General features: G+C 39.8%; 1 protein-coding gene across 1 annotated transcript in view; it reads right to left on the reverse strand.

Moving 5' to 3' along the window:
- Positions 1-246: 246 nt before the first annotated feature.
- Ldb2 (LIM domain binding 2) overlaps positions 247-14,230 on the reverse strand; it is a 359,253-nt gene continuing 345,269 nt past the window's right edge. The window contains exon 8 of the mRNA XM_076938461.1: positions 247-376. Coding sequence (XP_076794576.1) covers positions 344-376 — 33 coding nt within the window. The 3' untranslated portion in view covers positions 247-343. The remainder of the gene's footprint in view (positions 377-14,230) is intronic.

A 14,230-nucleotide genomic window follows, 5' to 3' on the forward strand; every position in this document is an offset into this window, starting at 1 on the left:
GGGGAGCAATATTTACCCCATAAAAATCTATAATCACTGTACTGGAATACAAGCAAAACTAATAGACACTAGTGAATTGTGACGTAGGAGCCAAGCTGAAGGGATACTGAGAAGAAACAAAACTGCTCTTTGGTATACTTTCTCCATAGTTTTTAAATGATTTATTTATTATTTTAATTATGTCTCTGAGTGCATGTTACTGCAGGTGTCCACAGAAGGCAGAGGCATCCAGTACCTTGGAGCTAGAGTTGTAGATGGCTGTGAACTGCCTGATGTGGGTGCTGAGATGAAACTCAGCTCTTCTGGAAGAGCAGCAGGTGCTCTTATGTTCTGGATCATCTCTTCAGCTCTTCTTCGTACAGTACCATTTTAAAACCTATTCAAAATTGAAAATAGAAAAAAAACCATGAAGTTTATGTCAAATTGACAGCATAACCAAACAAAACCGAACTCTATTTTACGGGGCTTTAGAACACTAAAATCCTTGGTGGGAAATACTTTAGGGGTACAAAGAATTACAAAGAAAGGTTAAACACTTGTATGTGTTTTTGTTATTAATAGTAATTTCAATATTAATATTTTGAAGTTGTTTCTTTATAATTTGGGTAGAGCAAATGAATAGCTATGTTAATGCTCTCAGAAGTCAGCATTTTTATTGTATGAAGAAAAACAATTAAAAAGTAAAAGACTTTAGCTGAAGTCACCATAATGTTAACACTGAATAAAAATCCTGCTAAGAAAACAGACTGTATGTCATGTACTGAGTAGTGATCATTCAGCCACCAGCCTCAGATATGCTGGTTGGTTCTCTAAGAGGTTAACAGAGCTGTTGGAAGTTGATAGCTGCTGGGGGAGAGAGAATTCTTTTTTGAGGGTGCTGGCAAGCTTCTCATACTCCAGGGGATGGGATGGTCCTACCCCCATCCACATATGGGCAAGATTAACTGAACTTGGGGACTTAGCCAAAACAAAACAAAAACATAAAGTTGGAAAGGGGCTGTGTTAGGAGAGATATTGGGAGGGTGGGAGAAGGAAAACAGTGGGTATTTCATTGTATATACATATGAAATTCTTGAGAATAACAAACCAAACAAAGAAGATACAGAAGGATATCTCCTGAAGAAGGATACTATAGATTGCCTTTGGCTTCCATACACATGTGTATATGCACATATGAAGCAACAGATAAATATGCACATGCATATAATTGAATGTGCACACACATTAAATATAGAAGTAAATAAATTTTTCCTAACAAGTTTATTAAATAACATAAATACTTTCTTGAATGTTGTTTAATAAATACATTGCATAAAATTTTTGTCATATTAATAAAAAAAGATAAAGAACCTATTGGTACCACCATTGGTGCACCAATGTATGTCAAGTCGTAGCACAACAAAACACTCTTGGGTTTATGGTGATCCTGGTGTGAACACACCAGCTGTGCTGACAGTCCACAAAAATATAGAGCACATAACTATACATTATGTACATTGTTTTTCTTTTCTTTTTTTTTACTCTCTGATTATCAGTTTAACATATACCTCTTCTACTGAATGAAAGGAGTCTTTCATGATGCTAGTAGCAGCCTTGGCAAGTGCTGTCGTGTATTTTATTTGCACCAAGTGGCCACATCAAGTAATTGCCATACACCATGTAGATTTGCAGACATTAATTCACTCTGTGACAATTGTGCAATGAAGAAATCACAGGCATGTCATTCTCAGAATGTATTCCTACTGATAAGTGACATGTCACTGTGTATATGCACATGTATACACACGCACTCACACACACACACACACACAAAGAGAGAGAGAGAGAGAGAGAGAGAGAGAGAGAGAGAGAGAGAGAGAGAGAGCTTTTCCTTCTTCAACTCTAGATATCGAAGCAATAAGAACCTTTTACATTCTGGAGCACAGAGAGTAATGTCCATAGTAAAAGAAGATTACATCACATTTTTAGTTTGATGTCAAAATATGTTGTGGTAAAATGGGTTGGGAATAATTAAAGACAAATTAGAGCCCATTTATGCTGAAAAAGCAAGAAAACTTTCAATGTTTTATGGTATAGGTTTAAAAGACCTAGGAGCCAGTTTAAAATGTATCATAACATGTCACAAGAATTAGAACATAGTAATTAAAACACTATGAGTCTGTAAGAATATTTTTGAAAGAAAATAAATTTATAATTTGAGGTAATTTTTTTAAAAAATTAATCTTTAGAAATTGATAATCATATAAACAGTTAAACATTTAACGTATTTCCAGAAGAATGTATGTTTTATATTGATAGAAAAGTTTTAATTGATCAGCAAATCTCTACTTTATAAAAGAATGTTATTTATCGGGGCTGGATAGGGCAGTTAAGAACACTTGCTGCTCTTGCAGAGAAGTTAAGTTCAGTCCCCAGCACCCGCACCTAGCGGTGCACAATCTCCTGTAACTGAAGTAACAGAAGATTTATCAACAACTTCATGCGTTTGCTGGCACCTGCACACATATAGCGCACATGCATAGTTTCAGGTGCAGGCATGTCCATGTACACAACACACACACACACACACACACACACACACACACACACACACCACCACCACCACCACCACCACATAAATAATAAATAAATAAATAAATAAATGAATAAATATAATTGCCCAGTTTCATTCAGTAAGATAAGCAGTAATTGATAACAAAACCAAACAAGAATAAAAGAGCAATGAAGTCAATGCCTGTAATGAACATGGGAAGAATGACTGAGAACTTGTTTCTCACTAGACTAAAATTATCAACTGGTGAAATTGCTCAGTGGTTAAAAACATTGGCTGTTCTTCCAGAGGTCCTGAGCAATTCTCAATTCTCAGCACCCACATGGTGGCTCATGACCATCCCTAAGGGGATCTGATGCCCTCTTCTGGCATGTAGGTGTGCATGCAGACAGAGCACTCCTGTATTTAAAAAATGACATAAGTAATTTTTGAATAAATCAACTCAAAATAAAGACCCAGTGTGAAACTACTAGAAGAAAATGGACAGAAATGAACATGTACATTTTATTTCCATTCAAATCTATCTTCTTGAATTGGGTAACTGGGAAGATTGCAACTGGATTTTTTAAATTTACTTATAGATTTCACATCCTTCCCACGAAGACAATTCCTTTATTCAACTGCTGTTTGATCTTGGAGAAAGAAGGGAGTAATTACTTCTTGTGGCCAATACCACAATGCAGTGTGTCACACCCTAGAGTCCACAACCTTACAACATGAGTGCAACATTGGGTTAGAATTATGGCCCACATTGCTGTGGGCTGTCTTCTTCTGAGCTGGACTCTTGGCCCAAGGTCACTTGTAACCAAAGACAGATGAAACCAACCAGAATAACAGTTGAATAGAAATGGGTGTGTATGTTTCTGATCAGCATTTGGGCTGTTCCAGAGGTTTCAGAGGCTTCATGCCTAGGTCTTAGCTTAGGATTGAGGGCTATTATGTCTGCTCAGTTGTTATATATGCTTCCTTCAGGTTGTTTTCTTCAGGACACTATTACCACCATGAATCAGAATACCTGTCACCACCAGCAAAAAGCCTGTGAATTCCATCATGGGATATTGGGGAAGAGGAATGGGTCTTTAGACCCTCACCTGAGTTTTCAGCTACTCCCTCCCCTTTGTCTATTCTCCACCTAGAAGATGTGTGGAATCCTGCCCCAGATGCACATGTTTGGGATGCTAGGAATATATAGGAGACAGAAGTTTGACTAGGGCTCGGATCCCCGTAATGCATTTTTCCTAAGTTAACACTCATGGTAGAGTCGGGCTTTTTGCCCATGAGGTTGTCTAAGAGTGACCTGTGCTTCTGTATGTAACTCCAAATAAACTGACTGTTTCAACAAGTTGGACTTATGTAGAATGGTTTCTCTGTTCTAACAGTGCCCTATCTGTGGCAAGTAGGCATTTTGGTACATCTCTCTTAGAAAAGTCATGAACACCAACACTGAGTCCAGAGCAAACTCTTTCATGCCTTCTCTTATCCTCTTAGCAAATGGAGTCCTGCCACATCTTCTGCAGCTTGAGGTTGGAAAAGTGTAGTGAAGTCAGTTATAAAGTTAATATCACATGGAGACATATTTGAGTCTCCTAACCATATCTTCAGAGTCTTGGGCCACTGCACAGCTGGTGATGACACAAGACAAAAAGTCATCAGGATTCCTTAGCTCTTGCGAATATGTTTACTTCTGTGAATGAGTAGCACCAAAATGGAATCTTCTAGAAATTCGCACAGTATAGAATTTACATGCAGGAAACTTTTACACCTTGGCTGCACAGTGTCTAGAGAAGACCAGTCTATGGCTGGTTCAAACTTTTGCCTCATTGGTTTGAGTTTTCAAGTATTTTCATCCCTCAGGGTTTTTTCCTAAGTATTTATTTATTTTAGTTCTCTGTGTCTGTCTGTGTAGATTATAAATTGCATGTATTTCATTTTTCCCTGTTAAAAGGTAGCTTACATCAATAGAAACCAGCTAAATATACTTATACTTTCAAGATCTTGCAAGTTTTCTCTATGTGCCTATCTTTCAGTGTACAGTAGAATTCACTCTAACTTTACATAGGCATTAAATCTTGGAACAGAGGGTAAGCAAAATAGAGTTGATAACATTTCTCATCTCTGGAGGTAGCCAAAGGGTTAATTCACTAAGCAATGATTAAAAATAACACCTGAGTTATTTCAGAGTCATTGCTTAAAGAAGCTGGCAGAGCGGCTGAAACAGTGTTCTTAAAAGCTTTTTTTCAGGCCTTCAATCCTCCAGAGATCATTCAAGGAGAAGAATAAGACTTTATCTGAAGAAATGAGATCTAGAGGAGACTGTGATAAGAAGTGTTAAATGACTGTATCAAATAGAGACTCTGCTGAATGTCTCTGACATAGGTTGAGGGAAAAAGACATCATGAGACACCACATAGTCATTCAAGACTGGAGGGTGTGTTCAGAATTGGTCAGATTTCCACAAAGTTTTGAGGACCACACTAATTAAAGCAGTGCATGCCAGGCAACATCTCCCAGGGGAGCTGTGGCTCATCTTTAGATGACTGATGGTTATTCATTGTTCATCTCTCTAGGCTACAGTGTCTTGATCTCCAGAATTGGAATAATAATAATCTCTACCTCAAGAGGTTGTTCAAAGGAGCAAATGAGTGTTAATTTAAATATCTCAGAACGTAGTCTACAGTTAGAACTCGATGAACTTACTCTTCTCAAATCTGATTAAGTGCTTTCTTCCTTAATACTTACTATGAAATACCTGAAATACCTACTATGTGCTAGGCAGTGTGATAAGACATACTCTATTGATTAGGCTCCTTGTTGATGCAATCCAGTACATGTATTTCAGTAAATCTATCAGAAGAATATTTTTTTAAGGAAGATACTTGGTTGTTAATGGAACCTTAGGAAGAGTCATGATTGGTGGCCATAATCCTAGTATCTACTAAAGCATAGCTTCAGCAATCATCTTCTGCTGCCACTGGGTGCGACACGCTACCTCGCCGATAAGGAGCACGTCACACTCAAGATTCTTCTGACAGCGTCTTTTATTGTTACAGCTCTTTTAGTTAGAAGGATGCAAGATGGAGAACAAAGGAAGGACCCCAAGCCCCAGAATGTACTGACTTATATACTATCAAAGAGACATGATCTGTCCTCATTGGCTTACAGACTGGGGTCTCATTTACATATCCACTGATAGTACTATCAGCGGGCAAATTCGCGCCTACGCGTGCGCACAGCTGCAGACACCAAGGCCAAGAAGAACCAGGAACAGGAAGCCAGCGCCATCTTATAATGGCGAGCGTATAGCTACTTCAGCAAACGCAGCATGGCTCCTAACAACTGGGAAAGGGATTCTCAGATTACAGCCATTCCTGAAAGCTAGGTGTTTATCTTGTTAAAATGTGTTTCACATGACTCTTCTATTTTTGAAATACAACATCTGACTTTAAGTATCTCATGAGTTCATTTGATTGACGATTAGTCCAAATGCCTAGATGCTCTAGCTGCAAGGGACTCTAGTAACATGGTTTTCTGAGTTTTAACTGGATTTTAAAGTGAGTTTCTGTATTTTATCAAAAGCCATGATAAATATTGACTAGACCTTGTCTTTGAGTTCATGAGCTCACTTTAGTGACAAGACAAGAGTGAATAAATTGATACAACACCAAGACTATTGAAGCTTCTTATATCTCCAAATATTGACTCTTTGGGCAATCTGTCTGACATTAGACATGGTGACATGACTTGCTTTAGTCTATGAGACTGTGCATAGAAATGATGGTTTGGTGGATGCAAGGGCTTTTTAAGAGCTATTTTAGACTTTTCTTGTGTTTCCATTCTACACCAGGAAAAATTTATTTTTTCCCTGGGTAGGAACTTCAGCTTGCATTCTTAAATTAAGAAGGCATGTGTATCAAACCCTAATGCAACTACAGCCTGGCATAGTCATAGTATTAACACTATAACTTCAACATGATCAGGAACATTTGAACATTTGAAAGACCATTTTGTACATCATTGTTATAGACAAATCTAATTGCTACAAGAAAATGGTGGCAAGTTCAGATATACGCATCGAATGCTGAGATAATCTTAGAAAAGCGTATGTATAATGAGGACAAGCTAGAAATGCATCATGGAAGATGTGACTTAAGAGTTTGGGGAGCATTTAGAATTCATATAGATAGAAAAGTGTATGGAAGAGAATTCCAGGATAAAATATGCATAGTCAAAAGCTCAAAGAATGGCATTGGCAAATCCAATAAACCAGTTTTAGTGTTTCTCAAAATGTGGCAATGTCAATATCATTGGTGGTGTCTCTGAAAGGCAGCAGTAGCACTCTTTGGCTTACTATCTGCACTTAAACTACCATTTTGTCTTGGTGTGCTTCTGAGTATTGTCATAAAGATGAACACTTATGAAGTCTCACTCGAGGTTGATACCAGAATCTTTTTTTTTTTTCTAATATACAAAAGCAAACACTTAGCCATTAAACCTTTAAAACTAATTTTTACATGCCACCATTTTTTTTTTTTTTGGTGCTCTTTGTTGTCATCAACACTACCAATCATCTCTGGAATGTCCCTTCCCTTTTGGTAACAGAACCACAATGTGACGAACTGTTATGCACAGTTAGAAATGCCCACCCTTCAGGTTCTTCTGCTGATATTTCCTAGGTGCCTATATGAGTAGATCTTGGTCACTGAAATGTAGAAATGTCAAGTTCACTGGGTGGTACTTTCATAAAGACTTCTTTTTTTTCTTCTGGTGCAATAAGAATTGACAAGCAGATACTGTATGCATTCTATTTTCCTTTTCTCTTCTAGAGTATGGGTTAGTGCCTAGAAGTAGTGATGTCTTTCGTGCTTACTAAGATGTCTTCACATAAAGTATAAAAGCAGGAAGCTAGAGGAGACAATTCCTTGTGGCCTTCCTTATGGTTCTTGCAGCCCAAATTATATTTCTGGCTAAAATGAAGATGAGGGTGCTTGTTAAATGTAACCAAGTATAGCTACATATATTCTGGGAAAGCCTAGGCTAGCACCAATGTCTCAGGTTTGGGGTCCAGGACATGATACATGTAGGACAACGAAATACCACAAACTGGAGAGCCTTGCTAAACAAGCAGAAAGGCATAGGTCCTCACCAGAGACAATGTAGGGAGGCTCCTTTGGATAACTTAGGGCCACTGATAGTAATCTAGATAGTTTTAATCATTGTTTCAATATCTTTGAACACATGTTGGTGCCAGAAATTATTTCTAGATTTAATTACATTTACTTCCAATTGGGAAATCATTAAAAGTCTGGACTTGAGTTTGCTCAACTGTAAAGTGCCATAGATATTGTGAGTTGGGGAGGGGGCTGTTATAAAACTGGTTTGCAAAATCCTTGAAATGTCTGAAGTGGAAGCAGCTATGTTGGCTAGTGATTGGGGTCACAAGAAAGCTTCATGATAGAGGCTGGCCACCAGATCAAGGCATTTGTAATAGTTACTGCCCTAGTTATCTTTACTGTTAATTTGACACAGCCCAGGGTCTCTCTTGTTGAGGAATTCCCTGGGACATTGGCCTGAGGGTTGTCTTGATTGATTGACGTAGAGGGCCTAGCCTATCATAGACATGCTCTTCTGTAGGTAGGCGGTCTTAACTGTATAAGGATGATATGCTACTTAAGCATAAACCTATGATCAAGCCAAACAGCAGCATTGCTCTGTGGTCTCTGCTTCAAGTCCTGCCTCGATTTTCCTCAGTGGTAAACCAGGACCTAAAAATATAAAGCCAAATAAATCTCTTTCTCACCTAAATTGTTTTTGGTCAGAGTGTTTTATCACAACAACAAAGAAGGAGAGTAGCTTACTTTCTAATATTGTGACAAATACCTGAGAACATTAATTTAAATAAAGAAAACTTTATTTTGCTTCTCATTTTCAGTCAATGGTCTCTTTGCTGCAAAGCTGGTCAATTTATGAAGTCAAGAGAGAGAGAGAGAGAGAGAGAGAGAGAGAGAGAGAGAGAGAGAGAGACTGAGATCCAAATATTCCCTTCAATTTTATGTACTCTATCAACCACCTGCTTGCTTCAACTAGAACTAACTTCTCAAAGTCTTCGTCACCTCCCAATAGCATTATCAATGAAGAACCAAGCCTGTAGACACACATGAGCCTTTGAGGGATGCTCAAGATTCAAACTTGAGCCATGTAACTAGAATGTTTCACTCTCAGCTTCCTCCTCACCTCCTGTGAGGGGACAGCAGCAGGGGACTGAATTAATCACCAATGGTTAATGGGCTAATCAATCACACTTTCACCACAAACCTCCTTAATAAACTAATGATGGAGTTTTAAGAGCTTCTGGGTTGGTGAACACATCTGTTTATGGACAGAACTTGTGTTTCAAAACCCTTCTGCATCTTGCCCTCTGGGCGTCTTCATCTTTAATTTATTCCCTTGCTTTATGATCAACTAGAAAGAATAGTTAAGTTTTTCTCTGAATGCCATGAACCCTTCAATTTCATGACTATCACACTAGAATGGGAATCCTGGGGACTTCAGATTTGTGTCCAAGTTTTGACTGCCACTTAATATAGGGGGAAGACTTGTGATAATTAGCCCTCCATCTGTAGGTTATGTGCTAACTCTGGCTTCTTGGTGTTAGAATTGAATTAAATCATAAGGCACTTAATTGGTGTCTGTAGTGTGTTTGCTGGTGTAGGAAAAAACCCTCAAATTTGTATTAAAAGTGTTAAGAGGAAATACTTTGCCTTTAGCCTTATAAGGTTACTTGATGTCAAGTTACAATTATGTTAACTTGAGAGGATCTAGAATCATCTAGGAGACAAACCTCTCAGCCAACCTGTGAGGGATCATCTAGTGGGCCAACTGGATTGGAAAGATACCTTGACTGTGGATGCAGTATGAATGGCCACCTCAAAGTCCTGACTCCATGACTTCCTCGTTATGACAGACTATACCCTGAACTATGAGTCCAACTAACCTGTTTCCCAAGCTGCTTTTGTCAGTGTATATGGTAGTTTATATGACAAATGCTCCCCTCATAGGTTCAGGTACTTCAACTCTTGGTCCCCAATTGTGCTGTTTGGGAAGGCTTGGCCTTGCTGGAGGAAGTGGGCTTTGGAAGGTTATAACTTAACCCTATTTCCAGTTTACTCTCTCTGCTTCATGCTTAAGTTGAGGATGTGAGCTCTCGGGTTTCCGCACCTGCCTCCAGCCTGTTGCTTGCTACCATGCCTCCCTGCCATGGTAGACTTTTTTTTTTTTTTTTTAAAGATTTATTTATTTTATGAGTACACTGTTGTTGTCTTCAGACATACCAGAAGAGGGCATCAGATCCTATTACAGATGGTTGTGAGCCACCATGTGGTTGCTGGGAATTGAACTCAGGACCTCTAGAAGAGCAGTCAGTGCTCTTAACCACTGAGCCATTTCTCCATTTCTCCATCCCTTAGGATAGACTATTTTTTTTTTTAAAGAGTTGAGATTATAAGATGATTATGTCATTTTCCCTTCCTGTTCCTATCAACTCTCTCCCAATACATCTCTTCCCAATCTCCTTCAGATTCATGGCCTCTTGTATGCATGTAAGTATATATTTCTATCTATCTATCTATCTATCTATCTATCTATCTATCTATCTATCTATCCATCCATCTATATTCATAAATACAGCCTGTTCAGTACCTATCATGCTACCTATATGTGTGTTTTCAGGGCTGACCATTTGACACTGGATAAATAATTGGTGTGTCCTTTTCAACCCACTGAATCTGTAAGCTCAAATAAAGTCTTTCTTTTGTATGTTGCCCTGATTATGGTGTTCTTATACAACAACAAAGAAGTAACTGATATAGGATACTTTGTCACAACAGAAAGAGACATAACAAACAGGGTCACAGTCATAGGTCCTGGGAACCAGGACTTCAGTGAGGACTCCTATCATTTTAGAGAACATGGTTCAACCTATAGCAATACTCATCTCTCTCAGTCATTGCCACAGATCAGCATACACTGGTATGAATAGAGAGCAAAGGCTCTGGTGTGTGTGTGTGTGTGTGTGTGTGTGTGTGTGTGAAGAACTGTAAGGCATGTCAGTTCATATGTTGAGAGAAGGTCACATTTAGTCTCCTCTGCAGGGAGGCAGAGGTAGAGCACTGGGCCATGACACTGTTACAGACTGTCTTGGGCACTGCCACATACCCAGAAGCCAGTGTGTTTGACAGCCACTTCCTTATTATGTTCCCAGTCTTCAATAGTCAAGGAACAATCTTAACTAGTTACTCTGAAAGATTTTAGAGTCAAAATGGATTCATTTGTGCTAAACTAAAACAATAGAACAGGAAGGTTAGGAAGGCAGAGAGCTCATATGCCTATGTCTGATAACAGGAATGAACACAAGAGACTTTGCCAGAACCATGGAGCACAAGGGCCACTGAAGTCTTTTACAAATAGTATACTTCCACAAGGAAATCTGCCAGCAACAGCCTGTCAAGTCCTGGACTGATGCCACACTTGTTATTGATCTTTGTGTTCAAGGATAATTGTTTTACAACAACTTACTTAACCCTGTCCATTTCATACTTAAGAGATCTTTTCTAAAGTTTGTGGGTAGACTTGATGTGGATGGGGACTGGAGTGGGAGTGATCAGGTAGTGAAGAGGAATGAAGGGAGACAGTGCTGGGAGAGGCAGCTGGATTTGGAAAGCATTGGAGGGGGTGTTGTAAAAACCTAGCATAGTAGAAAGTTCCTGGAATCTTTGAGGATGACCCTAGTGAGGACTCCTAGTAATGGAGGATAAAGAGTCTGAGCTGGCCATCTTTTTGTAGCCAAGCAAGCCTAATGGTGGGATGGGGTTGTCTTCCTCTGAGTTGTTGGCCAAGGAGTTCCCATCTTCTAATGGTGGGACTGGCTTGCATTCCTTTGAGTTGTTGGCCAAGGAGGTTCATGGAGATCCCTAAACAACCTAGACTGATGCTAGGTTCAGAGGGTCACTTTCTCAAAACTGATGGTAGCGCCCCATTGTGGAGGACAACATCCACATGGCCCATGGAACTTACAGAGGTTGAACTGGGGTCTGCATGGAGCCTTCCCTCCTGCATTCTTATCTCTTCAGTGTGAGAAGGTGTTCTGTAGGCTACAGAAAGAGAAACCTGAGCACCAGCCCAGCCACCAAACCCTGGACCTACAATCTTTCCTGCCTTTTAGCTCTGCTGGGGCAATGGTAGTGTAGAATTTGTGGGAGTGGCCAATGTTTGGTTTTAACTTAAAGGCTTTCACATCATGAGAGGAAGCCTATGCTTTACATTGCCTGGATGACCAAGAATGGGAGTCTGGATAGCCCAGAGATTTGGAGTGGAACTAAACATGACTTGCAAAAAAATAATTTCTAATGAAATTCTTATATATTCTTTTATCTGTGCCTTGTCCAGGAGTCATCAGAGAGGCTTCCCTTAGGATCAGAGGGGAGCGGGTATAGAGACCCACAGTCAGACATTGTACAGAGACAGAGTCTAAGTTGATGTCTCCTTCAGGTCTCTCCCCTAGGAGATTGGGTAACCTGTGGATGAGGGGAGAAAAGATTGTAGGAGTCAGAGGTGGATGGAGAACACCAGGAGAACGTGACCACTGAATTAACTAAGCAGGGCTCACAAGGACTCACAGCGAGAGAATGAAGTGGAAAGCATGGACCTGCATGCCTCTGCACCAGGTCCTCTGCGTATGTGTTATGGCTGTTTGCTTGGTGTTTTGTGGGATTCTTAACTGTGGGAGGGGGTGTATCTCTGATTCTTTCCCTACTGGGTTGCCTTGTCAAGCCTCCATATGAGGGCTTTTGTCTTGACATGTTTTGTCCTGTTTGAATGTTGTCTCTTGGAGGTCTCCCCCTTTCTGAAGGGGGAAATGGAAGTGGAGGTGGATCTGGGAGAGAAGGAAGGTAGATGTTATCTGTGGGGAATGGAAAGGAAGGGAAACTGTAGTCTAAATGTATTGTATGGGAGAAGAATCCATTTTCAATACATTTTATTTTAAAAAGGAGAGACATTTTGTCTCCAGTTGCCTCTCCGAATATGCCCACTTTGCTACCAAACCTATGCTCCCATCACAATGTTCATTCCTGAATTAATTCACTCTCATTGTAGCAACTCTTTCTACTTAGTTTAGATCTGCATCCCTTACAACCTAATTTTGTTATATAGTTAGATGCTCAGGACCAGCCATTTAAACTTCATTGGCATCTTTTTTTTAAAGTCATGAATATAACATTGTGTCCATGTATATGTGCACATCTGGAGGACAGAGGTCAACACAAGTTGACCCAGGAACCATTCACATTGTTTTTTGAGACAGAGTGTTTCACTGAACTTAGAGTTTGCTGATTGGTTGCCTAGCCAGGTAAATCTAGGTAGCCTCTCTGTGCCCAGATATTGGGATTGCAAGTGTGTACTGCTTGTCTGGGTGGTTTTGTACTTAGATGCTAGAAACTGATCCTATGCTTGTGTTTAAACTTTTTTTTTTTTCCAACAGAGCTATCTCCCTGGGGACATTGGCATCTTTCTTCACCCAGGGCTTTCTGACCTTAGTCAGCTGGGTTTTCCCTGGGACTTGATATGTGTAATCACATGATACAATAGTAGTAACAAACTAACAAGCCTATACTAATAGCAAAGGCAATTGGACCACTACAAGAAAGTCTAAGACAGTGTTTGTCTAGCTGATGAGAGGATTACCTTGAGTTGACATGGCTTTCTGTGGAGCACAGCAGTTGATTAACTTGGATGCTAGAGAATTCTCTGCAATATGAACTCTGTTTGTCATGGGGAACCCTGAGTAAACAGGCGATGAGAATGCCAGACCAGCAATTCCCTCCTTTATTCCTAGAAACCGCTTCCTAGTTCTTGCTCAGCCTCCTTAATTGCTTTATAAGGAAGATTATTATTATTTTTTTTTGCCAGAGTGAAATGTTTTAAATATTGCCTGGATTTAAAATTGGCTAAGGAGGTCAGTACTGCCTGACCCAGCTTAAATCTCCAAAGAACCAATCACAGCATATTGCACATAGACACAGCTGGCTTCAGGAAGTAGGTTTTATTTTCAAGTTGACAGTTTCATTTCAGTCCGTTTTGCCCACACTTGGAAAAGGAAAGAGTTTCCTATGAAATTAACTGACCACCAATGCCTTTTCTGTCTCTGCTTTTCCAATTAAGTACTGTGGTGCCGAGGCCGCTTTCTATCCAGGTTTACCTGAATGGGCAGACTCGGCTGTTGGGAAATCCATTCTGAGCATCAGAGTTCAATGTTCTTTGGTTGAAAGTGAGTTTCTCTCCTTACAAGTGCTGTGATTTTGTATACTTTATCTCTGGGATTCAATTGTGCAACAGTGACTGTAGAGAGAGTCCTTTGTATGTTATGAAGAAGCATCACCTGTCAATAAAAAGCTGATGGCCTATTAGCAAAAGGCAGGAAGTAATAGGTGGGAGTTCTGGTAGAGAGATTGGAATTCTGGGAGTTAGATAAGATCCGGTGATTCGTGCTATCCAGACGTGGAAGAAATCAGAATGATAAGCTTCCAAGTCATTATTTGGGGACTGGGGTCAAGGGTGGGGGTCGGAAAAGCCCACAGTTACAGGTGACCAAATATATAATAGCAGCTTCAGACTGACCTGCAATTT

The sequence above is a fragment of the Arvicanthis niloticus genome, chromosome 7 (genome assembly GCF_011762505.2).
Source record: "Arvicanthis niloticus isolate mArvNil1 chromosome 7, mArvNil1.pat.X, whole genome shotgun sequence".
Taxonomy (NCBI): Eukaryota; Metazoa; Chordata; class Mammalia; order Rodentia; family Muridae; genus Arvicanthis; species Arvicanthis niloticus.